At 42.7% G+C, this 26164-nt stretch overlaps 18 protein-coding genes across 18 annotated transcripts; 11 read left to right on the forward strand and 7 right to left on the reverse strand.

Moving 5' to 3' along the window:
• Window positions 1–75: 75 nt before the first annotated feature.
• PDC1 (indolepyruvate decarboxylase 1) lies at window positions 76–1767 on the forward strand (the record flags this gene model as incomplete). The annotated part of the gene is made up of 1 exon (XM_003681914.1): window positions 76–1767. One exon carries the CDS (start codon window positions 76–78, stop codon window positions 1765–1767), a length of 1692 nt encoding a protein of 563 aa, XP_003681962.1.
• Window positions 1768–1986: 219 nt separating this feature from the next.
• On the reverse strand, window positions 1987–3225 carry TDEL0E05090 (uncharacterized protein; the record flags this gene model as incomplete). Its single annotated transcript, XM_003681915.1, has 1 exon — window positions 1987–3225. The coding sequence occupies one exon, from the start codon at window positions 3223–3225 to the stop codon at window positions 1987–1989; it is 1239 nt and encodes a 412-aa protein (XP_003681963.1).
• A 244-nt stretch (window positions 3226–3469) lies between these two features.
• Window positions 3470–4957, forward strand: ZPR1 (zinc finger-containing protein ZPR1; the record flags this gene model as incomplete). The annotated part of the gene is made up of 1 exon (XM_003681916.1): window positions 3470–4957. One exon carries the CDS (start codon window positions 3470–3472, stop codon window positions 4955–4957), a length of 1488 nt encoding a protein of 495 aa, XP_003681964.1.
• A 153-nt stretch (window positions 4958–5110) lies between these two features.
• On the forward strand, window positions 5111–6520 carry SLI1 (N-acetyltransferase; the record flags this gene model as incomplete). The annotated part of the gene is made up of 1 exon (XM_003681917.1): window positions 5111–6520. The coding sequence occupies one exon, from the start codon at window positions 5111–5113 to the stop codon at window positions 6518–6520; it is 1410 nt and encodes a 469-aa protein (XP_003681965.1).
• A 150-nt stretch (window positions 6521–6670) lies between these two features.
• Window positions 6671–8818, reverse strand: FRE8 (putative ferric-chelate reductase; the record flags this gene model as incomplete). The annotated part of the gene is made up of 1 exon (XM_003681918.1): window positions 6671–8818. One exon carries the CDS (start codon window positions 8816–8818, stop codon window positions 6671–6673), a length of 2148 nt encoding a protein of 715 aa, XP_003681966.1.
• A 561-nt stretch (window positions 8819–9379) lies between these two features.
• Window positions 9380–10138, forward strand: TDEL0E05130 (40S ribosomal protein uS2; the record flags this gene model as incomplete). Its single annotated transcript, XM_003681919.1, has 1 exon — window positions 9380–10138. One exon carries the CDS (start codon window positions 9380–9382, stop codon window positions 10136–10138), a length of 759 nt encoding a protein of 252 aa, XP_003681967.1.
• A 319-nt stretch (window positions 10139–10457) lies between these two features.
• Window positions 10458–11735, reverse strand: RPL7A (60S ribosomal protein uL30; the record flags this gene model as incomplete). The annotated part of the gene is made up of 3 exons (XM_003681920.1): window positions 10458–11087; window positions 11321–11414; window positions 11725–11735. 3 exons carry the CDS (start codon window positions 11733–11735, stop codon window positions 10458–10460), a joined length of 735 nt encoding a protein of 244 aa, XP_003681968.1.
• A 714-nt stretch (window positions 11736–12449) lies between these two features.
• TDEL0E05150 (Smr domain-containing protein) lies at window positions 12450–13232 on the forward strand (the record flags this gene model as incomplete). The annotated part of the gene is made up of 1 exon (XM_003681921.1): window positions 12450–13232. The coding sequence occupies one exon, from the start codon at window positions 12450–12452 to the stop codon at window positions 13230–13232; it is 783 nt and encodes a 260-aa protein (XP_003681969.1).
• Window positions 13233–13247: 15 nt separating this feature from the next.
• Window positions 13248–14231, reverse strand: MPS2 (Mps2p; the record flags this gene model as incomplete). Its single annotated transcript, XM_003681922.1, has 1 exon — window positions 13248–14231. The coding sequence occupies one exon, from the start codon at window positions 14229–14231 to the stop codon at window positions 13248–13250; it is 984 nt and encodes a 327-aa protein (XP_003681970.1).
• A 582-nt stretch (window positions 14232–14813) lies between these two features.
• HSF1 (stress-responsive transcription factor HSF1) lies at window positions 14814–16454 on the forward strand (the record flags this gene model as incomplete). The annotated part of the gene is made up of 1 exon (XM_003681923.1): window positions 14814–16454. One exon carries the CDS (start codon window positions 14814–14816, stop codon window positions 16452–16454), a length of 1641 nt encoding a protein of 546 aa, XP_003681971.1.
• A 205-nt stretch (window positions 16455–16659) lies between these two features.
• On the forward strand, window positions 16660–17766 carry YIG1 (Yig1p; the record flags this gene model as incomplete). The annotated part of the gene is made up of 1 exon (XM_003681924.1): window positions 16660–17766. The coding sequence occupies one exon, from the start codon at window positions 16660–16662 to the stop codon at window positions 17764–17766; it is 1107 nt and encodes a 368-aa protein (XP_003681972.1).
• A 296-nt stretch (window positions 17767–18062) lies between these two features.
• TDEL0E05190 (uncharacterized protein) lies at window positions 18063–19490 on the forward strand (the record flags this gene model as incomplete). Its single annotated transcript, XM_003681925.1, has 1 exon — window positions 18063–19490. The coding sequence occupies one exon, from the start codon at window positions 18063–18065 to the stop codon at window positions 19488–19490; it is 1428 nt and encodes a 475-aa protein (XP_003681973.1).
• Window positions 19491–19563: 73 nt separating this feature from the next.
• On the reverse strand, window positions 19564–19932 carry RPB9 (DNA-directed RNA polymerase II core subunit RPB9; the record flags this gene model as incomplete). The annotated part of the gene is made up of 1 exon (XM_003681926.1): window positions 19564–19932. The coding sequence occupies one exon, from the start codon at window positions 19930–19932 to the stop codon at window positions 19564–19566; it is 369 nt and encodes a 122-aa protein (XP_003681974.1).
• A 206-nt stretch (window positions 19933–20138) lies between these two features.
• On the forward strand, window positions 20139–20657 carry MNP1 (mitochondrial 54S ribosomal protein bL12m; the record flags this gene model as incomplete). The annotated part of the gene is made up of 1 exon (XM_003681927.1): window positions 20139–20657. One exon carries the CDS (start codon window positions 20139–20141, stop codon window positions 20655–20657), a length of 519 nt encoding a protein of 172 aa, XP_003681975.1.
• A 92-nt stretch (window positions 20658–20749) lies between these two features.
• On the reverse strand, window positions 20750–21832 carry TPK2 (cAMP-dependent protein kinase catalytic subunit TPK2; the record flags this gene model as incomplete). Its single annotated transcript, XM_003681928.1, has 1 exon — window positions 20750–21832. The coding sequence occupies one exon, from the start codon at window positions 21830–21832 to the stop codon at window positions 20750–20752; it is 1083 nt and encodes a 360-aa protein (XP_003681976.1).
• A 253-nt stretch (window positions 21833–22085) lies between these two features.
• Window positions 22086–23558, reverse strand: HRR25 (serine/threonine protein kinase HRR25; the record flags this gene model as incomplete). Its single annotated transcript, XM_003681929.1, has 1 exon — window positions 22086–23558. The coding sequence occupies one exon, from the start codon at window positions 23556–23558 to the stop codon at window positions 22086–22088; it is 1473 nt and encodes a 490-aa protein (XP_003681977.1).
• Window positions 23559–23831: 273 nt separating this feature from the next.
• NPY1 (NAD(+) diphosphatase) lies at window positions 23832–24983 on the forward strand (the record flags this gene model as incomplete). Its single annotated transcript, XM_003681930.1, has 1 exon — window positions 23832–24983. One exon carries the CDS (start codon window positions 23832–23834, stop codon window positions 24981–24983), a length of 1152 nt encoding a protein of 383 aa, XP_003681978.1.
• Window positions 24984–25108: 125 nt separating this feature from the next.
• Window positions 25109–26056, forward strand: PGC1 (phosphatidylglycerol phospholipase; the record flags this gene model as incomplete). Its single annotated transcript, XM_003681931.1, has 1 exon — window positions 25109–26056. The coding sequence occupies one exon, from the start codon at window positions 25109–25111 to the stop codon at window positions 26054–26056; it is 948 nt and encodes a 315-aa protein (XP_003681979.1).
• Window positions 26057–26164: the final 108 nt, after the last annotated feature.

Below are 26164 nucleotides of genomic sequence, written 5' to 3' on the forward strand. Positions count from 1 at the left end.
AATTGAAGTTTAAGATTTGTTATTCTATTTTATTTTAAAGGGACAAGTTTATTACAAACTCAAATCATCAATACAATGTCTGAAATTACTCTAGGTCGTTATCTATTCGAAAGATTAAAGCAAGTTGACACCAACACCATCTTTGGTTTGCCAGGTGACTTCAACTTGTCCTTGTTGGACAAGATTTACGAAGTGCCAGGTATGAGATGGGCTGGTAACGCTAACGAATTGAACGCTGCTTACGCTGCTGACGGTTACGCTAGAGTTAAGGGTATGGCTGCTTTGGTCACCACTTTCGGTGTCGGTGAGTTGTCTGCTTTGAACGGTATTGCCGGTTCTTACGCTGAACACGTCGGTGTCTTGCACATTGTCGGTGTTCCATCTATCTCTTCCCAAGCTAAGCAATTGTTGTTGCATCACACCTTGGGTAACGGTGACTTCACTGTTTTCCACAGAATGTCTGCTAACATCTCTGAGACCACTGCTATGATTACTGACATCAACTCTGCTCCAGCTGAGATTGACCGTTGTATCAGAACCACTTACGTTTCTCAAAGACCAGTCTACTTGGGTCTACCAGCTAACTTGGTTGACTTGAAGGTCCCAGCTTCTTTGTTGGACACCCCAATTGACTTGTCTTTGAAGGCTAACGATGCTGAAGCTGAACAAGAAGTTGTCGACGACGTTTTGGCTTTGATCAAGGCTGCTAAGAACCCAGTTATCTTGGCTGATGCTTGTTGTTCCAGACACGATGTCAAGGATGAGACCAGAAAGTTGATCGACATCACTCAATTCCCATCCTTCGTCACCCCAATGGGTAAGGGTTCTATCGATGAACAAAACCCAAGATTCGGTGGTGTTTACGTCGGTACTTTGTCCTCTCCAGAAGTCAAGGAAGCTGTTGAATCCGCTGACTTGATCTTGTCTGTTGGTGCTTTGTTGTCCGATTTCAACACTGGTTCTTTCTCTTACTCTTACAAGACCAAGAACATTGTCGAATTCCACTCTGACTACATCAAGATCAGAAACGCTACCTTCCCAGGTGTCCAAATGAAATTCGCTTTGCAAAAGCTATTGGCTAAGGTCGGTGACGTTGCCAAGGACTACAAGCCAGTTCAAGTTCCAGCTAGAACTCCAGAGAACGCTGCTACTGCTGACTCCACTCCATTGAAGCAACAATGGATCTGGAACCAAGTTGGTAAGTTCTTGCAAGAAGGTGATGTTGTTATCACTGAAACCGGTACTTCCGCTTTCGGTATCAACCAATCTCACTTCCCAAACAAGACCTACGGTATTTCCCAAGTCTTGTGGGGTTCCATTGGTTTCACCACTGGTGCCACTTTGGGTGCTGCTTTCGCTGCTGAAGAAATCGACCCAAAGAAGAGAGTTATTCTATTCATCGGTGACGGTTCTTTGCAATTGACCGTTCAAGAAATCTCCACCATGGTCAGATGGGGTTTGAAGCCATACTTGTTCGTCTTGAACAACGATGGTTACACCATTGAAAGATTGATTCACGGTGAAAAGGCTCAATACAACGACATTCAACCATGGAAGAACTTGGACCTATTGCCAACTTTCGGTGCTAAGGACTACGAAACCCACAGAGTTTCCACCACTGGTGAGTGGAACAAGTTGACCACTGACTCTGAGTTCAACAAGAACTCTAAGATCAGAATGATCGAAGTTATGTTGCCAGTTATGGATGCTCCATCCAGTTTGGTCGCTCAAGCTCAATTGACTGCTTCCATCAACGCCAAGAACTAAGCATCTTGAATGTCTTTTTTATTGGTTTATTAACGATATGACAATATATTTCTTACCTTTATAGTATTAGTTAGTATAACTCTAACTTTGGTTCAATTGATAACAAATCGCTTATACGCTTCACTGCGGATTTTAACGGACTTGATAGATCCTAAATGCTCGGAAGGGATCATTGTCAGCCCATAGTCATCTATGATAATTAATTTAAAGTGTATCTATTTATTCTTTACTTCTAGGTGCGATTTTGAAGCTCAGTATATCGTTCTTACCGGGCTCGACTAAGCTATCCTCGCTGACTCTGACACCACCTACTGTTTCAATAGCAGCTATTGTAACTTCAGTTCCCATTATATATTTAGTGACTTTCCCAACCGGTGTTCCTTTCTTCACTAGGAAACAATCTCTGAACACGTTGATTCCATTACCACCGGTAAAAGTTTGGATATTCTTCACCGTATAGATGGGCATTAAATTGAGAACACCTGTAGCTGCTTGTAAAACCTGCACAACACCGGTAGAACCAAACCTGTAGAGTACTAAATCTCTGATATTTTCAATTCTTTCCAAAACCTTTTCATCCACTGGCTTCAAATTCTCAGGATCATCTTCAAATGTGTCTACAAATTCGGTACCTTCTTCGTAACGAATGAATTTCTGTTTGTTAAGCTTTCTCAGGAATATCTCTGTTATGGCACTAGTCAATACTGCCTTTGTGTCTGGGTATTTCAACATTATCTTCGAAACGTTCTTATCAGCATCTGGATGATCGATTTTGTTTAATGCAAGCACCGTGGGGAATTTCTCTTCCATAAATGACTTGACCACTTTAGTAATCCACGAGTCATCCCAATCTTGCAAAGGTGGTAAATCGTTAATTCTATCGAGCGCTCTCTGAATCATAGTTGCCTGTGAACCATAACCACCGAATTGTGCTTGCAAAGTATCGACTACATTAGACTTGGTTGCTGTGTGTCTACGCACAATAGACCCCCATCTTTTCTTCAAGTTACCTTCAATCCATAATCTGATCTCATCCTGCAGCCATTCAATATCGTTCAATGGGTCGTAACCTCTTGTGTTCTTTCCTTCCGCATCCGTAGTACCACTGACGTCAACGACGTGAATCAATGCATCAGCATGTCTCAAGTCGTCCAGGAACTTATTACCAAGACCTCTCCCAGCGTGTGCCCCAGGAACTAAACCGGCAACGTCCAGCAACATAATGGGTATATGTCTCTTACCATTTGAGCACCAACCATAGTTGGGTTTACAAAGATCTTGCTTCCCAACTCTGGAACACGCGCAATCGACTTGAACGTACCCAGTGGCCCTGTTGGGATCAATTGTGGTGAAAGGGAAAGCCCCCATAGCTGCGGCCGCATCGGTTAGCGAATTGAGAGTGGTAGATTTACCTGAGGAAGGCTTCCCTACGATACCAATTAGTGGGTCTCTTGGCATGATTTTCGACGGATAATGAACATTCAATGACCATTCAATAGGCCTTCTAAAGCTGTTTAATGGCTAGTTGCTCATCCACATGATTTTCAAGATTTTTCTTGAAAAGTCTAGTTCCTTCGAATTGAAAAAATTTTGATGGGCATCGCATCAACCAGTACAAAAATCAATACTACAAAAGAGGTCCATTTGAAGATTTAGAACGTCTTCTGCGTCATTCAAGAGGTCTAGCAAATCCAAGAGTAGAATGAGTGAAAAGAGCGAAGAAACTAGGTCAAATACCGAGCACGAAAACCTATTTAGGCCAGTTGGTGAGGCTGTTGAGGAAGTTCAAGAAGAGGCTGACAACGATGGAGAAGTCGCCGAAGTAAAGCTTACTGGTGCTGCAGATGCAATGGGACACCCAGTGCAGGAAATCGAGTCCCTCTGTATGAATTGTCATGAAAATGGTACAACAAGACTGTTGCTGACGTCGATTCCGTACTTCAGAGATGTTGTGATAATGTCTTTTGAATGTCCTCACTGTGGATTGAAGAACTCAGAAATTCAGCCAGCTTCAGAAATTCAGGAGAAGGGATGTAAATACGTTTTGAAGGTGGAGGAAGCTAAAGATTTTAATAGACAAGTGATCAAGTCTGAGACCGCATCGTGTAAATTCGTGGAATTAGATATTGAGATTCCAGCCAAGAGAGGTCAATTGACTACTGTGGAGGGTCTCTTGAGCGAAATGATTGAAGACTTAGAGTCTGACCAGGAGACGAGAAAGACCATAGACGAGTCATTATATCAAAAGATCGAAGAGTTCATCACAAAAGTCAAGGATTACATGGAATGTAAACCAGGAACTCTGCCGTTGACTTTTGTGCTAGATGATCCAGCAGGAAATTCTTGGACAGAATACACACCTGGTGAACCCCTACACAAATGGTCTCGTATGGAGTACCCAAGAACGGACGACCAAAATGTTCAAGTTGGTATTATTACAAGAGACCAGCTCGAGCAACGTCGTAGAGAAAAGCTACAGGAACTATCCAACCGTGAAAGAAACCCTCCCCAATCCGTTACCGTCGGTGCTGGAAATTCGCAATTCCTATCTGATGCTACGGACATCGAAAATTTCAACAACGAGGTTCAAACTTTCAGAGCTTCCTGTCCCTCCTGTATGAATGAATGCGAGACTCACATGAAGCCTGTTAACATTCCTCATTTCAAAGAAGTGATTATCATGTCCACAGTGTGCGATAAATGTGGTTATAGGTCCAATGAAGTCAAGACCGGTGGTGCAATCCCAGCACAGGGTAGAAGAATTACTCTTCTTTGTGATGATGCTGCCGATCTTTCTCGTGATATACTGAAATCCGAGTCCTGTTCATTGACCATACCAGAACTCAGCGTTGAAGTTCAGCAGGGTACTCTAGGTGGTAGATTCACAACGTTGGAAGGTCTACTGAGACAAGTTTACGACGAATTGCACTCTCGTGTTTTTTCACAAACATCCGACTCTATGGAAGAACAGACGAAAGAGCGTTGGCTATCGTTCTTCGGTAAGATGAAGGATGCTCTAGATGGTAAGGTAGCATTCACTGTAATCATGGAGGATCCACTGGCAGGATCATACATTCAAAATGTTTATGCTCCAGATCCAGATCCAAACATGAAAATTGAGGATTATGAAAGAACTCAGCAGCAGAACGAAGACTACGGGCTTTCAGATATGATGGTCGAGCAGCAATAAATAAATACCCTTGTATCAATAACTTAGCATTTGTATTTTGTAGCAGTATTCTCTGTTGAGAGAAAACCGATAATCTCCTTTAATGATTAATTAGTTAAACTGAAAAATTAACGACATATCAAAACACTATGTATACGTATAAGATTCAATTCAATGATATCTAAGAGAAAATTGTCATCGCTGGAAAGATTCTTCTACGATAGAAGCCGGTTGAATTTGCATTCATGTTTCTTTCTGGGGCTCCAACTTAATCAACTTCCAGACAAGCATCAGATAGCGCATGCATTGAGGTCCACAATAGCAAATCATCCCAAACTTCATCAAAATGTGGCCATTGATCCCGAGGATAATATACCATACATCAAAAATGTTGATACAATAAAGTTTGATGATGTGGTCGAGTATGTGTCGTGGGATGGTTTCGATGATAATACCATTTGTCATATATTTCAGACATACAACTTCCCATATAATATTGAGAAGCCGTTATGGAAGGTATTGGTCTATGCAAAGGAGAATAGACTGTTGCTTTTACTGGACCATGCCCTTTTCGATGGGATGTCCGCCGTAATATTTTGGAAATCGTTTATGAGTTCTTTATCAAGTGATGCTAGAGATGACTTTGATTTGCTCTACGAACTTACGGGAGATCCAATGGTCCAGGAGGATAGCCACGTATACGAAAACTGGCCTACTAGTTGGAGCTCGACACTGACAAAAGCTATTGCGGGTGTCATATTCAAGTTCATGCCCAGTGTCATCACATCGGTAGGCAAAGATCAACTTAGATTCAATGGATATTCATTTCCAGACAGCCTGCTTACTCACAAGCCCGATGACGACTCTTCATATGAAATACGAAACAATAATCGCCAACTGAACCTCCAAGTACAACCTGATCATCTAAATGGCATTATATCCGCATGCAAGAGCCATCAGGTGTCATTGACTTCCTTCATAACCGCACTAATCTCTATGAGTCTTCAGCTGAAGATTGAAGATGGAGATTACTCTGGTTCCAAAATTATGATCGATATCCCTATGAATACTAGAGGTGCCTGTGCTGATGTACTAGACATTCCAGATACCTCGGTGACCATGGGAAATTTTGTAGCCGGTTTAAATGTGGAGTATAATCTGGGTGAGTCTGAAGAACTCTGGCAAATTGCAAGGACCGTTCAAGCAGCACTAAATAAGCAGACAAAGACGGACATCTTGGAGACGGTCAATAAGGTGAGACTACTAGATGTTGCGGACACTACAGAATTTATCCGGCAGAAGGTCAAGGCCACTGGACCAAGTGGAACATTTGAAGTGACCAACCTGGGATTCCAGGAATTCGCAGACGCTCAATCAAACCATGGTTATCTTGTTGAGGATGCTGTATTTAATGAGCCGCAAGGTCTTTCTGATATCTTTACATGTTGCATTATATCAACCCCAAGAGGGGGTCTCAACTGTAGCATCAGTTATCCCAGAGCTCTTGAGTCTTGTCTCAAACCATGCTTTGACTATTCCAGAGATTATCTCGAGCAAGAATTGTACCAAGACAAGCATACATAGATTTGGTGTTATTAAATCAGTGGGCTATTTTAGAAGTACTGAAATAGCACCTAAATAGTAATTTCTTAAAAAATTTAAGTTATGCTATTGTAGATGGTATGCAATTAGGTGAATATATATAATTATTATGACCAGCACGCTTTTAAGTATTTATACAGCGAAACTCTCCTCATGAAAGTGCAGTCCGGCATCAGTGGCAAAGCGCCTAGTACTTTCGATCAGTGTTGGAGGACCTGCTGCTACGACATAAACTTCAGATAAATCATCTGCATTAGCTCCATACTCATTCCTTGATCGACAGTAAAGGTCTGTAGCAGTCTCAGCGTCACAATCTCTCTGTAGACACCAAGCATATTCTGTACCACCTAACGTTGGTCTACCAAAGAAAACCTTAACAGTCGAAGGAATTCTCAACTTCATATCAGAATCATCTGATTCTGGATGTTCTTCATGAGAGTCTTCACTTTCAGAACCTCCAGATTCGTCACTTGGAGGAGGTTCGATAATCGATGGTTTTCTAAAGATATCACCATTTATGAACGAGTTAACCTTGTTCCCCTTCAAGTTTTCCGCTGATCGTGTCTTGACATTGCGTGCAGAAAAGGTATTCGTAAAATCAATTTCATCATTTGGATCTATATCACCAACACAATCCATATCTGTAGATGAACGTGTCTCGGTGAGAGACCCATAATTGTTAAGCTGCGACGCCGTGCGTTGACTTAAAGTGTTCCCGTTCAAAGGTGACGCTTCTCCGACGGGAGGAGCAACCTCTAAAGCAACAGGAGCTCCTCTGCCAGAGTTGCATAGACTTGGTGGATGAAGAGATGTTGTACTATCGACGTTCCCATAACTATCGATATAATCGATTTGAATATCCTGTTCGCTCTCGAATGTACCGCTAATATAGATCTCCAGCCCATCGAAGTTATTTTTGAAATGATGCAGAACTTTCAAGTCTCTAAAATCTCTGACAACCCACATGAGTTTCACGGTCACACCATTGAAGTTTAAGATTCTTAGTAAAGGTAAAGCAAAGGATATCGCAGAGCCACCGACACACATCAACACCCTACGAGCCGATATCTCGAAACTTAGACGAGATAGCGATAAAGCTCCGGAACTCAGAAACGTGTTTCCTCTTACCGAATGACTCGCCGGGGATCCCGGTTTCCCTGGCTTTTGCATAAACGCCAGTCTAGGTTCAAATGCACCGGTGACCAGGTATCTTTTATTTGAGATCAATGGAAAACGCCCATTTCTTACAATAAGCTTGACAGTCTCATCTGTGGGCAAACTGGCTATCGTATAAGGGTGTTGTAAAGGCACAAGGAAATGGAATAACCTCTTAAGCCAATTGTTCTCGCAAATGCTCAACCTGATATGCCCAGAAGGCAATATCGGTTCAGCAGCTAGATCATGTAGTGGAAACTCAACCAACGTCAACGACTTGGAAATTTTGATCGCTGATATGGTAGTGACTCTAGTTCGGTACAGTCGATACGCTATCTGCGAACTGAGAATCAGAACATTCAGAAATGTATAAAAAGGCACTCCCGGTCTGGCATGCATGTGGATCAATACAACAGATAGCCAAGTGCTAATATAGTGCACTGAGTAAAAAATTTGGAAATTCGATCGCCTAATCCTCTGCAAAGAAGTAATTGCGATAACCACAAACAACACCAATGCAATCACTCCGTAAACGTTGGCCAATTTCTTAATCTTTGTCAGGAAAACATGGTTTCTAGCCATATACCAACTGTAAAACACTGTATGCAACAGGGACTCTACCACGACGACCCTGGAAATCCATTTATGGATAGGAATCAATGTCAAATAAAGAGTCTCCGGCAATGGCGAAGGTCTTAACGTGAGAAATAACAACGGTAGCATTAATGCCACCGCAATCCTCCCCATTCTTTTAGTTATTTGCAATAAATCCCCATGGACCCCATAGAAAGAACTCACACCAGCAACAATCGACCACAACAAACACTGATGGAACGATTGATTATGGTACAATGGTGATTTGTGAACCCATGATTGTGATTTAAACATTCCTCTTTTCACATACTGAACCATTCTAAAAACTCGATGCGTTCGACTCACCACATTCCATAAAGGTACTACAACACATAGTAAAAAAAGCGTTAGAATGAAACAGATTCTTGCATACGTAGCAACTTGCTCACTTCGTACTCTCTTATCCATCTGATGATCGAAACTGGGTAAATGATCATCAAACCAGTTGAAAATATCACATCCCAACCTCGAAATCAAACTTTTAAACTTCATGATATCTATGATTTATGCATTTGCATTCCCATTCTCCGAGTAGAAGAACTACAATTAACTACTGAATCAGAAAACTCCTTAAATCATAAATGATCTTGCCCATCACTTGGTTATTAAATCGTATTTAGGTTCCTTAGAGATTTACACCCTGAAAAATATCGAATGACTGTTTTGACAAAAAGCCGTAAACTTCAAAAGTGAAAAAATCTGTACATCAAACAAAATTTCGCCGCGTCGTCTTTTTTTCGTTGAACTGCTGGAAATTTTCTCTCTGGGTAGAGCCTAGACAGGGAGGCTAGGCAAAATCTGGACGGAGTCTAGAGGGAGATGGGCGTTGTAGGCAGAAGGGTGCATTCGGGTTAGGCAGGAAGGAGCCTAGCTCTCGGCTGGTCTTCCTGTAGGATCTAGGCTCGCGCCTGCCTGTAGAGTGAAAAATAATGATGATAGACCTAATGGAACTAGGATAATGGTAGGTTTAATATTATCAAGATTGTGAATTTAATTGGTATAATCGCGATAATTGATTCAAGATAGTAAGAAAGGAACCAGCAAAAGAACAAGATGTCTTTACCAGCTACTTTTGACTTGACCCCAGAAGACGCCCAATTGTTGTTGGCCGCTAACACTCATTTGGGTGCTAGAAACGTGCAAGTGCACCAAGAACCATACGTTTTCAAGGCTAGACCAGATGGTGTTAACGTTATTAACGTTGGTAAGACTTGGGAAAAATTGGTTCTAGCTGCTAGAATTATTGCTGCTATTCCAAACCCAGAAGATGTTGTTGCCATCTCTTCCAGAACCTTTGGTCAAAGAGCTGTTCTAAAGTACGCTGCTCACACTGGTGCTACTCCAATTGCTGGTAGATTCACTCCAGGTTCTTTCACCAACTATATCACTCGTTCTTTCAAAGAACCAAGATTGGTCGTTGTTACCGATCCAAGATCCGACGCACAAGCTATCAAGGAAGCTTCTTACGTCAACATCCCAGTCATCGCTTTGACCGATTTGGATTCTCCATCCGAGTACGTCGATGTCGCTATCCCATGTAACAACAGAGGTAAGCACTCCATCGGTTTGATCTGGTACCTATTGGCAAGAGAAGTCTTGAGACTAAGAGGTGCTTTGGTCGACAGAACTCAACCATGGACTATCATGCCAGATTTGTATTTCTACAGAAACCCAGAAGAGATTGAACAACAAGTTGCTGAAGAAACTGCTGGTGTCGCTGGTGATGAAGAAGAAGCCAAGGAGGAAGTTACCGAAGAACAAACTGAAGCTACTGAATGGGCTGAAGAATCTACCGAAGCTGTCGCTTGGTAATTAATTAACCCCTGACATGTACACAAGTATGACGTTTTATCTATAGTTTCTCTCTTACTCATCATCCTCACTGTATTGTTAGCACAGTAGTATAAAATAATCGAACAAATGTGTTTTAAAGTTTACAATCCAAAGATCACTATACTCAAATTTTAACTTAGAAGATTCACTCATAATTGATAAGAAGGAACTTAAATACTCATTATTATCATATTATTTTACTATATTACAAACCTATTTGAAAAAACAGCCTTATTTTACATCTTGTATCTACATATACCGGATATACGTAGAGTACATATCCCTGTTATTAAGACAATTAGTTCATGGACTTAACCAATTTGTTGATGAATTCTTCACGGTTACCGAAAGCACCACCTTGGATAAAGTGCTTGAACTTTCTTGGAACACCCCAGCCACCAGATGGGTTAGATAGCTTGAATGGCCACAAGAAGTTGTTAGCTTGCTTGAAGTGTGGACCAACAGAGACAATTTCGTGAATCAAGTCATCGATGGACAAGATACCGTACTTACCCAAGTGTTCTTCAACGATAGCGTTGTCAGACAAAGCAATTCTTTGCTTGTTGATCTTACCGAAACCTCTCTTGTAGACCAATTGTCTAACGGTAGAGTAAGATGGGTAACCGTAAGCAACGTATGGTTCGATCAATTTCAACAATTCAACGGTAGCCTTGGTAACCTTGACAAAAGTACCAGAGTTGATTTGAACCAATCTCAACAATTGTAGAACCTTTCTTGGCTTAGGTGGGATCTTGTTGATACCCTTGATTCTGACGACAAAGACCAATTTTGGTTGGGCTTCAACGTAGTAAGAACCAGAAGCCTTGGCTTCACGCTTAGCTTGAATGACAGCTCTTTGAGCAGCTTCGTATTCTTGCTGGTAAGCAGTGTTTCTTTGCAAGATAACAGCTCTCTTTTCCTTGTTAGCCTATAGTAAAAAAACTCAAAGTTAGTAATTTGTACTTGTGCAAGTGACACAAATAATCGAGTAAAGATAGAACGTTAATTGTCAGGCGAAAGATGGTGTAATTGATCGACAACATTGCCTAAGCTAGTCGAGAATTGTAATGGGATACAAAGAATTTTCATCACTTTAACGTTTTCTCTTCCACGATGTATATTCGTCACTGTGAACTCACAGTAGGATTTTTTTTAACATACAGCCTTACGAGCAGCTCTTTCAGAGGCAACTTGTTCGTTGGATCTCTGTTGAGTCTTGTTCTTCTTCAAAAGGGTTTCAGGAGCCAAGATTTGTCTATTATACTGTTGTTAGGAAAAACGTTCGTTTAAAGTATAAAGTCACATCGAATTGAAATTCACCACTTTCATTCGACGAGAGGGAGCTGCGGAGACATACTGGAGGTACTGCGTATGAACATGTTGGTGATCAAGAAACGCAGTAAACCAACGAGTAATATCTTCGTTCTAACAAAGTAGAAATCTCCCCTACAACTACTCATACTGACGGTAAGTCTGTACGAGATTGGGTCTTGGTTGTCATCTCAAAGAGTACTAATGATGATAGACAATCCAATGTAACTTATCAATGGGAAAATGAAACATACTCAGCAGCCATTGTGATTGATATTGGACGGTTGATATCTTTAATAGATGATTCAAGAGTAGTGTGATATTGGTATCATCAGTATATACTACTTATACAAAAGTGAAAAATGGCAGATGAGAAAGTTGCGTCACTGTAAATTATTTTTTTCGAATTTTGAGATCCTTTCATTCTCCGAAAAAAAAACGTTTAAAAAAGTGTACGGATTGAAATATAATGTATGGGTGGTGAAAAAACAGTCACTTAAAATAGACCAATAATCCATGGAGGTGAGTTAACAAGACTGTGTCGACAAGAGATAGATGAGTACTCAAGTAGCCAAGTAATTAAGTTTTGGAAGGTTTGAATCAGCCCCGAAAGATGGTTAACTAGTAGACAACATTGCATAAGCTAGTCACTAAAAATGTCTGAATGACACTTATCATCATTTAAATTCCTTCCATTTCTCGTTGTTCTTTTGAACAGACGTCGTTGTGAACTCACAACTTACTTAGACACAAGACTTTGCAGATTTTGCAATTGATGTTAATTGTAGTAGTATGGAGAGAAGAAGGGCAGAATAGCTGGCTTTTATAGTTCGGAAAATTTTTCATTTTCTAGCGCATGGAAGGTAGGGCTCGAAGACCCGATGCGATGGGCAAAACTAACGGCTAATAGCTGATAGAGAGTGCGTCATATGCAGCAGAAGTAGTCATCTTGAAGGGTCAATTGATAGAGGATTAGGTTATGAGTGCCAGTGCTGCAGTTATCAGTGGTGATAGAGGTGCTTTGATCTCAGATGGTCGTGTTAGGGACTATAATCATGCGGAGGATAATGAGTACCAGCGATTGAGAGGATTGGCGGAAGAAGCTCGCAAGAAGAGACAACAGTTGTCTCATGAGTCGCAGGAAGCCTATAAGCAAGGGGATGGTGCTCGTGCGCACCAATTGAGTGAAAAGGCCAAGGTTCAGCAACGTTTGATTGATCAACATAATATGGAAGCGGCAGAGTATGTATTTGTGCAGAATAATGCCGACTCCAGTAGTGATGAGATCGACCTACATGGACTATACGTTAAGGAGGCTCTATGGATCTTACAAAAGAGGATTGCTGCCGGCGTAAGGAACCACGAGCCTTTTGTTAAGGTCATTGTAGGTAAAGGTAACCATTCGCAAGGCGGGCTAGCCAAGATTAAACCTGCTGTAGAGGAAATGTGTCAAGAAGCCAATTTGAAAAACTATTTGGACCGTAAAAACCAAGGTGTGCTAATCGTTGAGTTAGAAAACGCCAATCTGCCATCGTCATGGGGTAACGCAGAATTCACCAGTGGTAAACCACAAGAGTCACACCAGGCCAACGTTTACCATGCTCCTCAGCAACCTCAATATCAACAACAACCACAGCAACAACCACAGCAACAACCACAGCAACAACAACAACAACAACAACAGCAAGGCTCTAGCGGTGATGGGGATTTGCTGGTCAAGTTACTCAGACTTTTCTGTGTCTGTATCCAAAAGAACGTATAATTTCACTGTATTGTGCTATCTGTAATCCTTAATTCCAAAGACTTTATCGTATGCTTGACTATTTGGTAAGTCGATCGTGCTATCTTTCCAATCTTGCCAGCGCCATCCCAATCGACTCAAAAGGCCACTTTTTTCCCACCATGATGTCTCGTAGTATCTATCAGCTTGATCGTCGGTGACAAAGCATTTTGTGATGTAAAAGAGCAATGAAAATAGCGTTATTGTGAAGAGTACGATGAGAATCAAGGGTGCCGATTCGATTTTGTTGGACTTTAATGGTTTCGTGTACCATTGGTATGTGCCTTGGGCCTGTTGCATCTGTTCTCGTAGTGCATTGATTGTAAGCAACTGTTCCTGTAATTTCCTCTTCATCTCGCTGATAATGAATTCGTGTCGCGTTGATACGGGTTCGTTGGCGCCTGGCTCTTCATTGGTTGGACTCTCGCCATGATCCTTATAGAAGCTGAACTGCCTCTGCAAAAAATCGTACTTATCCTTGTACTCGCTTAATCCACGGGTCAGTTTTATCAGTTCTCTGTCCTTCTCAGCTATTATATCATCCTTGAATTGTAATTCTTCGGTCAACGCGGCTATTCTATTTTGCAAATTCTTTAGTCGTAGGTCTTTCTTTTGAGGACTATCAATAATCCCCTGATCTTCTTTACTCTCTTGAAGAACATTTTTGGGTATCTTACCAGAGGGAAACGTACCCTCCACGGCATCCTTGAAAGTCTTACCAACTAACCCTTGAAATATCTCTTTGAACTCATCCTTGTATATCTTGAAGAACTCCTTCTCCTTTGCAAACGTGTCTATCACATTCTTGCCCGTGTTTGATAGTAATCGGAGCTGAGCTGGCTCACCTTTGTTCAATAATAATTCAATGGCCTGTATGAGCTGCGGGAAGTTTTTGGCATAGATAAAACCTTGGCTTTTCTTATCCACCTTGCCCCATGCCACATCTAGTACGATCGACGAGCTAGACTTATCGTAATCCATGGCTTTAATAGCTCTCCAAGCGGTTATCCTAGTTTCGTTCGTGTCTGTAATGGCGGTAAAAGTTGTTTGTTTATCGCTTCCAGTTAAAGCTCATCGCTAAAGGACGAACACGTACAAACAAGAGATAAAGTGGTTCAAAGCTTATAAAGAGATTCTGCTCAAGGGTTTTCGATTTACGCCACGCTTTCTACACGTTTTTAGTTGCGTTTCTGGTGTACTCCCCGGAGTTTGAGCTACTAATATCATTTTAAGAGCTAACGACAAGCGGAAAAGTGGTAATGATCAATAAGCGAACCTTCTGAAGCTCAATCAGACAATTAAAGTAGTGATTGGTGGTCTAAACTCTGCCATTTTGTCAACTTTTAGTTGTTGACTGTCCGTTTCAAGTGACTGCTAAGCGCTTTTTTCACTTAACAACGATGGTATTCATTAAAATGAGCTGAGATGCCCTTTTAAACTGGTACATAGTCATATCAAGACGTTTGTGATTGGTTATACAACCGTCAGGAGGAATTGACAACTCAAAGTGCTAATCACAGGAGGCTGTGACTTTTTCAAGGGGCTCTCTGTTATATCGATAAGATGGAAAAGGTACCTAGCTTGAATGACGATGATATCGAAAAGATTCTACATCCCAGCAACCTTTTTAATGAGGATTTAAGACCGCTAGAAAAGGTGTCGCCAAACGGAGCGATTGAAGATATTATCAATCCATCGATGGATCCTCAATCGATTACACCATCAACCGATGGCATACCCAGTATCCCACATGAACCAGGCCAACACTTAATTCAAAGAATGACACCTGTTGGGTTATATCCGCACCAAGACGACCGATTAAACAACCAACTTTTACCAATGTACAGAAACTCACAAGCATTGCCGCAACAATCGCAACAGCAACAATCGAGTACAAGGCATACGAAGACTAGACCAGCGTTTGTTAATAAAGTCTGGAGTATGCTTAACGATGAGTCCAATGTGAATTTGATTCAATGGAGTAAAGATGGGAAATCATTTATAGTGGTGAACCGTGAAGAATTTGTACATCAGATTTTACCCAAATATTTCAAACATTCTAATTTGGCATCTTTTGTGAGACAGTTGAACATGTACGGCTGGCACAAGGTACAAGATGTCAAGTCAGGTTCCATCCAAAACAGCTCGGACGATAAATTGCAATTCGAGAACGAATATTTCATTCGTGGTAGAGAAGATTTGTTGGAGAAGATCGTAAGGCAAAAATCCTCTGCTGCCACAAACTCGAAGAGCAGCACGAACAGTAACGCTAGTGGATCTGATTTGCACTTACTGGGTGATATCAATCTTGGGGACCAGTCAAATGTCACTGCTCTGCTCGGAGAGTTGGAGCAGATCAAATACGACCAGATGGCAATCTCAAAGGATTTGCTGCGCATCAACAAGGACAACGAAATGCTCTGGAAGGAAAATATGATGGCCCGTGAGAGACATAGGACTCAACAACAGGCGCTGGAAAAGATTCTAAGGTTCTTAGCGTCCCTCGTACCGCACATGGATCAAAAGATGATCACCGAAGGGATTCTGAACAATGATGACCCGTCTCAAGTATTGCAAACGCACCAGGACACCCAAGACAACAATAGCGGCGCACAACCAGCGAATATGGACCTTTTCGACCCAGAATTCTTACGCAATCTACCCAAATCAAGGTTCCTACTGAAAAACCGTACTAGCTCGACAGCATCGAACCCCGACCGGTCGCAATTGGACGGCGCCAAGATTTCGGAGATCCCATTTGATGAAGAAGACGAGAACCACGAACACAATGACACACCACAGCGTAACAGTATCTCAGGCCAAGAGACCGTATCATTCCTAAACCATCTACAATCGAATATCGACGAACAAGATGCCCGTATACAACATTTGGAAGATATGGTTCAAGTAATTTCGCCCTCCGGGTCCCAACAAAAGCAACCCAATTTCGACTTACAAGACTACTGTTTCAACAACAATTCTCCCATGGACGCAGGACGCAGTGGTACAGGCCTAAGTCCTTTACTCCCGCCCGAAGGTGACGATATGATCCCTCTACACACACAATCGCCTGCTTCGAACCTGATAGGAGACCTAGGCACCGGCCAGACTAATCCAAAGGGCAAAAGATACCTCGAGCACGAACCACTAGTTGAAGAGATCGCAGACAACTCCTCCAACGACCGTAAGAGACCTAAGCGATAATCTTGCCTAGCCTTACTGGGGCTCCTGCCTGGAAGCTAGGCTCAGCTCCACCTAGCCCTCCGCCCAGAGCCTCAACCCCGAGCCTAAAAATTCTGGGGCGCGCGGCTGGACCAGGGGCGGCGTCTGAGGTTACAAAGTATATAAACAAAGAACATTTGGGATTGCGACCCCAGATCTGTTGTCCCGACAACTAGCATCAAGCCTAATGGGTATTCCAATTTGTCTCTATGAGCAGTTGACGCAAAGGGATCTCCAGCGATATGATAGATGTCCAGCTGGGACCTTAGCGGTGTTGAAAGCGGTTTGGGAAGGTAGAAGAGGCGTCGGGTTTGTTCCTCGGGTTACTGTTGGTGCTGAATGGACTTTTAGATGGCGGTTTGAGTTACAGATTAGGGTTTTGTGGCCTTTGGGGAGTTTGATTGAGTGGGAAGCCGTTAGGAGTAAAGACTCGTCTCATTGGTTATTTTACAAGGAGAATGGGAGTCAATTTGTTTTCTATGAGGAAAGAAGTGAAGAGCTAACGGTATTGAGAGATCTAGAACAGTATTTGGAGGGTTCAAGGATAGCCAGTGTGGATTGTTGGGATGAGAAGCTAGTTCTGGGTCTGGATAGTGGCCAACTAAAAGTAGTCACGTGGAAAGCATGTGATGGGATTGTTCAACATGTTAATACAATTTTTCTGGGTCCTGGACCAATACAAAAGGTCTTTACAGGTTTGCTACCTCGTTTTGTGGTTTCTTACTCAGCCCACCATGGTCTTTTATGTTCCGACACTCACTCCGGGGTTACTTTCACATTATTGCGCGTCCCTCGCGGAGACTTGCAAGTGGCTTTGGAGTTCCCAAGATTAACTGCATTCAACGAATCGCAAGTTTGGCATAGTGACGACGTTTTACGCGAGCCTTTACAGCAATTAGAGGTTCCATTGAGACCTGAAGAGCATTTGCTCTCGGCCACCCCATGTGACGATAAATTACTAGTTCTAGAAACAGACCGGAGATTACTCTCCCTTAGCGGACAGCATTGTCAAACGATCTTCCACAAGACTGAAGCTTACTGTCAAGTATCCTGTGCATACGACCAAGTAGTTGTTGCAGAACAACACCTTTACGGCACAACGCTGACAGTTTACGAATACTCCCCGGATCAACAACGCTGGATCTCGCTGGGCTACTCCGATATTCGTGCCAAGTATAACATCACCAAAGTACTTCGGCTAGCTTTACTCTCACCGAGAAACAACAACAGGCGCAGTCTTGCCGTTCTCGCAGATGACGGATCCATCCAATCTTTCAATATAGAATGCTCATAATCCTACAACTATCGATTACCCTTTCTTCACTCTTCTGTTCTTCTATTTCTTCCTGTCGGGTGCAGTAAAGCAGGGCCTCAGATAATCAAAAATGCACCCTGAAAAATTTTCGAGCTGGGACACACAGCGAGTGCGGACAAAGTTGGATGGTGAAATACCATTTAGCACTGGTGTATATGGGTAATGTGGGGGTTATGGAGACCCATCGCGAAGATTTGATTGAAAGTGAGATTTGACGGTATTTTGTCAGTAGGACTGGTCGCGTAGAGATCGATGCTTGTTTGGGTGACAAAATCATGAATTGTGTTTCGAACGACGATATTAGTGTGCCAGAGGGCTCACCAGTATCTGCGACCATGAGCCATAGTGGTAGTAATGAAGAGTCACAACCGGCCGCGTTAGCGAAAGACCAGAATAAGCTTATCCATCTGGATCCGATACCGGACTTCCAGGACAAAGGCGAGATTAAACCGTGGTTGCAAAAGATTTACTATCCACAGGGGATCGAGATTGTTATAGAGCGGTCAGACCGGTTGAAAGTTGTGTTCAAGTGTAAAGCTTCCAAAAGAGGCAAGAACTCACAGGGCTGGGCCGCAACAAAGAGTGAAAGTCCTGTGAGTTTATCGAAGCAACCTGTGCTCGAAGGATCTAAGAAGAAGAGAAGCGTTTCGAGGTTCAACTTGTGCCCCTTCAGGATACGCGCAACTTATTCATTGAAAAGGAAAAGATGGAATATTGTCGTTGTGAACAATAGTCATTCACATCCTCTTAAGTTTGATCCTGATTCTGATGATTACAAGAAATTCAAGTCCAAGTTAAGAGAAGATAACGATTGGGAAGCGATTAAGAAATTTGATGAGCTGGAATACAGAGCGAGATCCAATCTACCGATTGAATCATCGGTGATCACATGTGACTGTGGTCTAACAAATGAGATTTCAAGTTTTAACATTGTGCTCCCGAGTGCTAAGCCAACGATGATCAATAAACCAAAGAGTACTTCCAAATTACGACAACAAAGGAAGGAGACTTTCCTCAAGATCCCACAACAACACGATTTCTTACCAAACACAACCCATGTCGATAGCCCCACAGTGTCTGGCTTCATCGATGATCTGTCGCTGGATCAACCATTTGCAGCTTTATCGACCGCTACTGATGCGTTCACAGATTTAAACGAAATAGATTTCACGAGCATATTCCATAAACCACAACATCCACATCGTCAGCATGAACGACATAGTATCACAGGGACCCCAGTACCACCAAACGTTTTCTCACCACTTACAAATTCGACTTTCCAGTATTACTCACCAACGGACGAATTGCTAAATTCACCGGCACACCAAAGACCGCCATCGGTGAGTACGCATCATAGTACTCAACTTGTCGACATATGCGAGAAACAAAGTTGGGACCCGCACTATAATGACCATAGCCAGGATTCGCTAGCCACACCACTTTGCGAGATTACCAACAGTGACATGTGCCGCGCCGATACTCCACAAAGGGGCATAGGTGACGTGCTATCCCAGGAGTTGAACGCCATAAAGGCCATAGACAGCGATTTACAAATCATAGATGAGTCAATGAGTACCCAAATCTTTCATAGATCTGGGTTCGATAGTGAATCGCCTTGGACACCACACGATCAACTGACTCAAGACAACGACGAAGATTCCAATGATAAGTCGTTCTGGGACATGAATTTCGCAAGACAATGATAGCTAACGGTTCGCTTCGCTTTTCGCATTTTGTCTCCTTATGCATATGTAATTAATTAATGTACAAACCAGTTTAAACAAACTCGGTTCTCTTATTCTTTTGATCAGATGTAAAGATATGTGAGCAGGCCAGGCACACAAAGAACAGAACCATCGAAGTATCACTCCTCCTCTGCTGCGATTGAAAGAACACATTTTCTCTTGAGTGACACTTAGGGCATTCCCTGTCAGATCGCGGAAGCGTAGGATCCGAACCGATGTCCTGCACCACTCCGGCAGTCTCACCAATGTTCGTGATCAGTTCATGTCTATAGACCAGCGGTGTTCCAGCTTCTTCCACATAGGAGCAAGTTCTGCATTCAAACAGCAGTCTTTGCACTTCCCGATCTTCACGCGGGTACAGCATATTGTTACAATCCCGACAGAACCTGAACGTCGTCATACTACACCTTTACAACAGTTAGTTGGCCCTCAGAAGGTCGATCTATGGGCCATAAAATAGGTTTATTTGATAGTCTTAAGCTGACTTTTTCATTATAATAATCGCACACGGATAAGTTGAAAAATTTGAAAAATTTTTAATAACATAACCTTCAAAGTTGATCAAGTTGATCAGATTGACTACCAATTGAACCTATTGTGAGCTCCATGTCGTTACGTTTAGTTACCAGAAGGGCTTTTGTCCAGTCTCCGAGGCTCTTGAGGGTTAATGCCCTCGCTTGCCGTTACAACAGTACACAACCTGCTGTGGACCCAAAGATAAAGAATATTGTTGATGAAATTTCAAAATTGACACTGCTGGAGACTTCTTCTTTGATCTCTGAATTGAAGAGCCAATTGAACATCCCAGATATTGCATTCCCAGCAGCCGGAACTGTCGCAGCTGGACCAGGAGCTGGTGCAGCAGCAGCTGAAGAGAGTGGTGCCCAAGAAGAAGAGAAACCAGAAGAAAAGACCATTTTTGCCATCAAATTGGAATCTTTTGATGCTAAATCTAAGCCAAAGATCATTAAGGAAGTCAAGAATTTGTTGGGGCTATCCCTAGTGGAAGCCAAGAAATTCGTGGAAGCAGCTCCAAAGGTTTTGAAGGATAACGTTGCCAAGGACGATGCCGACAAGATCAAGGCTACTCTTGAAGGTTTGGGGGCAAAGGTCGCATTGGAATAATTAGTTTAAACGACAATCTTGTACATACATGCCTGTCATATCTACGATAATAAGAAGAGAAAATATCACTTGTAATACACACTGTTGATTTATCAAAAATCCACAAAATACTGTGCATAAGGGTCCTCGCCTTTGATACCATAGTCCAAGTGCTCCTCTGGGTACTGGTCAAAGAGCGAAGTGTCACCTGTACCGGCCTGGATCGGTGGCTCGTATGGCGTCTCGATATCCTTGGCGAGTAACTTTTCCCACACCACTTCACTGAACCATGGATGCGACTTAATATCGTCTGATCCGCTTTGTAAATTACCTAGTCTTCTAGTCAAGTCTGCTGTGATAAGGTTGCTCAATAAGTTCACTGCATCTGGGTGGAAGAAAGGAGGATAGTTAACTTTACCTTGCAAAATCTTCTCGTAAGTCTTCATCGGTGTGTTATCGTAAAAAGGTGTGTAACCTGCGAGCATTTCAAAGATTAGCACTCCGAGAGACCACCAATCGACAGATTTGTTATAAGGTTTTGTAGTGATCACTTCCGGTGCGATATAATCCGGAGTCCCGCATAAAGTCCAAGTCACAGTGACAACTTCTTTGGCAAATCCAAAATCAGTGATCTTGATATGTCCATTACGATCCAGCAAGATATTCTCTGGTTTCAAATCACGATAGATAATGTTATGGGAATGCATGTATTCCAATGCCAGAGTTACTTCCGCCGCGTAGAACTTGGCCACGGGATTTGGGAAACGATGAGACTTACGCAATAGTGAGAACAATTCACCACCTTCAATATAGTCGACCACCATGAACAAATTACGGGCATCCTGGAAAGTCCCCCACATACGGATAACAAATGGGTGTTCCACGAGTTTCAACATCCTACGCTCATCATTCGTATGCTCAATCTGCTTCATCTTAATCACTTGCTGCTTCTTCAGTACTTTCATTGCATAATAACGACCGTTGTGCACAGACCTTACCAGGTGTACACGCCCAAACGAGCCAGTCCCCAGGGTCCTCATAATCTGGAAATCCTGTAACGAGTATTTCCCCTTCGACACAACAGATTTCTGGGGCAACAAAGACTTCTCTCGAGATTCATAGTTAGCATAGTACTGCTGAGGCACTTGGTGGTGCTGTGGCTGGTGGTGCTGTGGCTGCTGGTATCCAATATCCATCCCAATTCACTAATAATAACCGTTCAAAGCCCGGTGAAAAGACTCAATTGCAAACGTGGTATGTGCTACACGTTCAATTGACCGGAGCAAACAACAATAAGCCCAATATGCCTTGCCTATCGACCTGTAAATGGTTTTGAAGCCCCCATCCGCTTTATTTCAGGCGTAATAAGAGGTCCCCCTATCGCGGGCAACGGCCATCGCTACTGTGTTGAAGAGATATAGTGACGATTATGATGAGTATATACCTTTACTATAGCCATATGTCTTCACCGGGAGATTTTGAAGCCTGTTGTTGTTGCTGGTGCTGAGTTTGTAATTGCTGCGGCTGTAATTGCGGCTGTAATTGAGGTGGATAGTGTGTAGTTCTTGATGTGGGTTGTTGGCCCAAGTTCCCGGCGTATTGTTGCTCCTTCTGTTGCTGTTGCAGTAAAGGGTCCGAATGCTGTGTTTGTTGTTGTTGTTGCTGTTGTTGCTGTTGTTGTTGCTGCTGCTGCTGCTGCTGTTGTTTTAAATTCTCCATGCCCCTGTCGATAGCGTTCAGTAGCTCCTCCGGTAGTGATGCTGCTGCATTGCTGTTTTGGATAGACTGTTGCTTGATCTCATCTGGAGATGGATGATGCTTGTCCTCGTTCTTACAGTAGTGGAAATGTGTAGCAAATTTCTTCATCGCGAGTAGTTTGACCTTGTTAAATGAATCGTTCTTATTGCTGGCTGTGGAAGCCGCAGAGCTTGCGTTGTTATTGTTGTTGTCTGGCGTCGTCGAGGAACTGGCGGTATCCTTGTTCGTGCTACCTTCGACCATGAGCAAATCACGCTGCTTTTCAACCATTGCTTTGGTATAACGCAACATAGTCCAGTCGAATAAGTGATCATTATGATACTCTAATTTGATGCTTAGGTCTTTGAAAAGTCTTGCCAAGTACAAATAATCCGGCCTTTCGTCGAATTTTAAATTTCTGCAATACAACATGAATTCTGCAAACTCCTGGGGTAAACCACCACACAGCGTCTCAACACTTGTACACAACTTCTTCTCCAGGATCCTATCATACTTCTGTTTCTTCGTCGTAGCCTTCAGACCTTGCCATGGAAGCGATCCCTTGCAAAAGTAGATCAACACATATCCCAGTGATTCTAAATCATCACGTCTACTTTGCTCAATCCCTAAATGCGTATTGACACTCGCATAACGTGCCGTACCAGTCAATGACTTATTTTCCCTATATGGAATATGCCTGTGGGTGTTAAAATCTCTATACTTCTTCGAAAGACCAAAATCAATAACATGCACAGTACTACCACGACGTCCTACACCCATTAGAAAGTTATCTGGCTTGATATCCCTATGGATGAAAGACCTGCCATGAATATACTGTATACGGCAGATCATCTGAAGCGCCAGCATGATGACAGTCTTGAAAGTAAACTTGCGATGACAGTAGTTGAACAAATCTTCTAAAGAAGGACCCAACAGGTCAATAACCATCGCATTATACTCACCCTCACGTCCAAACCACCGAATAAAGGGGATCCCTACTCCACCGCTTAGGTATTTGTACACTCGCGATTCATAATCCAACTGAGGATGTCTCGATCGGATTGATTCAAGCTTGATCGCCACTTCCTCACCACTAATCAGGTTCGTTCCATGGTAAATATCTCCGAAAGATCCACTACCGATCTTCCTTCCAATACGGAACTTTCTCCCCACCCGTAAATCCATGAATACTTCGAATCTCTCGCTAGGAAAAACCTCTAAAGAATCCCTAAGGCTGCCACTATTGAAAGCACACCTTCAAACCACTCTAAAGTCTTGAGTTGGCCGTTTGAAGCCCTACAAAACCTTCAAGAGATGGTTGTTGATCGCTCCTTTCAAGGCTTTTTAAAAATTTTGTGGTTACTGCGTGCTTTCCAACGAACTTTGCCAAGAAGTATTAGAATTTGAGCTCGAATGACTCAAGATGGTGGTTCAACTGGGTTATAGCAGTCGCTTCTGATGTCTACGGCAGTGTCTACCGGTGCTGTGAGGGCTGGGGTTGCTTTCTTTGGTGCTGAGAGTTTGAACCGAGTTTCTTTCTTGAGGAATGACCTAGAATTTGTCCGTTCTTCACTGGAACATGCATCGACTGTATTTATACCATTTGTTCAGGGAGAGGCTATTCTTTCGAGGGGAAACGAACTTGGAATTTGTGAATTGAAATTACAGGATGAATGGTTTTCTTTGAGACCGATTGTGGACCGTTTATTACCTCTATTGAATACAGAAGCAGCAAGAGTACAGGAATCTGGTGCGAATTTGACATTTCTAGGATTGAAAGAAGGTGGGGATTTTAGTTACAAGTCACAGTACCGTGGATCACCTTACTATGCCATCGATTTTAGACCTAGCTCGACGACATTGATTCAATCAAAGGACCTGGGACCATTGCTACAAGCACCCCAGGCCAATAGAACGAGTGTACTTGAAATGACGAATGCACAGGCATCGCTTTACTCGCACGCTCGTATGTATCTCGATTGGCTTGCCAAGTATAATTACTGCCCAGGTTGTGGATCCGTTATGTACCCCGTAGATGCTGGAACTAAGATGCAATGTGGGAATAAGGATAAGAATGTTCACTGTAACGTCAGGGATGCACGAGTGAATAACGTTTGCTTCCCCAGGACAGACCCTGTAGTGATCGTAGCAATAGCCACCAGAGATTACAGCAAGATCTGTCTTGCAAGGTCCAAAAGACGAGTTCACGACACAGTGCTTTACAGTACCATTGCAGGGTTCATGGAGCCAGCAGAGACAGTCGAGAACGCATGTTCAAGAGAGATATGGGAAGAGACTGGTATCAAGTGCCATGATATCAATTTGGTCTCGACACAACCATGGCCTTACCCAGTCAATTTAATGGTCGGATGCGTTGGCCTGGTTGATGCAAACGGTACAGACGACAAGATCGATCTTACACACGACGAAGAGCTTATGGATGCTCAATGGTTTTCTACACAGGACGTTGTCGAAGCACTCGACAAGTACAATGGGACAGCAGTGGTTCAATTCAGGGAAGATATAACATTCCCGGGAAAAACAGCAATTGCTCATCAACTGATAAGATTCGTGTGTGATAAGTACAAGAGGTCCTTGGCATCGTTATAAACAATTGTATAGCACTTGTATATATGGTTTGTAGAAATTGTCGCAACACAACGTGGGAATAGGTATAAAAGCGAGGTTTAAGAGCGATTCTACCACATTTTCCACCACTCACCCAGAATGGCTAGATGATGGAGATTGTAGGACACAGGGCCTTCAAGGGCCAGTACATTGAGAACACTTGGACGGCTTTCGAACGGGCTTACGAGGCCAAGACTGATGTTATCGAGACCGATTTGCAGATGACGAGCGACGGAGTGGTTATGGTGAATCACGACACTGATACCGGCAGAATTTGGGACCAAAATCTGGTAATTGGGGATCATACGTTTGAGGAGATTAAACAATTGCGTTGCAAGGATGATAAGAATGCTCAGATGCCCTCTTTAGAGGAGCTGCTGAGATGGACTGTAGAACACCCTCATGGGAAGATTATGCTCGATATCAAGTTCACCAATAATAAGATAATCCTGGTCAAGACTTTTGCCACGATGTTGAGAGTCAAGGACGATTTGGAGTATTGGCAATCGCGTATTATTTGGGGTCTTTGGTTACTCGACTGGTTTGAGTACGGAATTGAGACAGGTGTGCTGAAAGACTTCCAAGTGATCGTGATTTCTTTATCCCTCGATATTGCTCGAGGGTTTATCGATTACTCGCTGAAGTTAAATAATCCACATTACAAGCTTTATGGGATAAGTATTCACTATGTGGCATCATGGACCGATACGTTTAGGAAAGAAATGGTACCGGTACTAAAGAAGCATGATATTAAAGTGTTTCTATGGACTGTCAATAAAGTTATCGATTTCAAATGCACAGCTGGACTGCCTATTCACGGTGTGGTGACCGATGACCCAATTGTCGCTCGCCAGCTATGTCTCGAGTTCTCGTCAATCCGTGAGTTTCACAAGCCAGATTGGACCACTATCAATGGGGCACGGTTCTGCTTGTATCTCACTGTCTATCGCATTGTATGCTCACTTCTTTTCAAAAGCTGGGCCCATTATAAAGTCGCCGGAATCTCCGTAGCATACCTTGTTTTCCTGCTGCTCAGATCCATTCACTTTTTATAGACCATATACACCTATTTGATACCTATCGGGCTCAGTTGACCCATATTCGCACTGTTTAAGTCTACAATACTGCTTTCACGTGATTACCTTGACGGTATTACTGTGGAT

This window comes from Torulaspora delbrueckii, chromosome 5 (genome assembly GCF_000243375.1).
Source record: "Torulaspora delbrueckii CBS 1146 chromosome 5, complete genome".
NCBI lineage: Eukaryota > Fungi > Ascomycota > Saccharomycetes > Saccharomycetales > Saccharomycetaceae > Torulaspora > Torulaspora delbrueckii.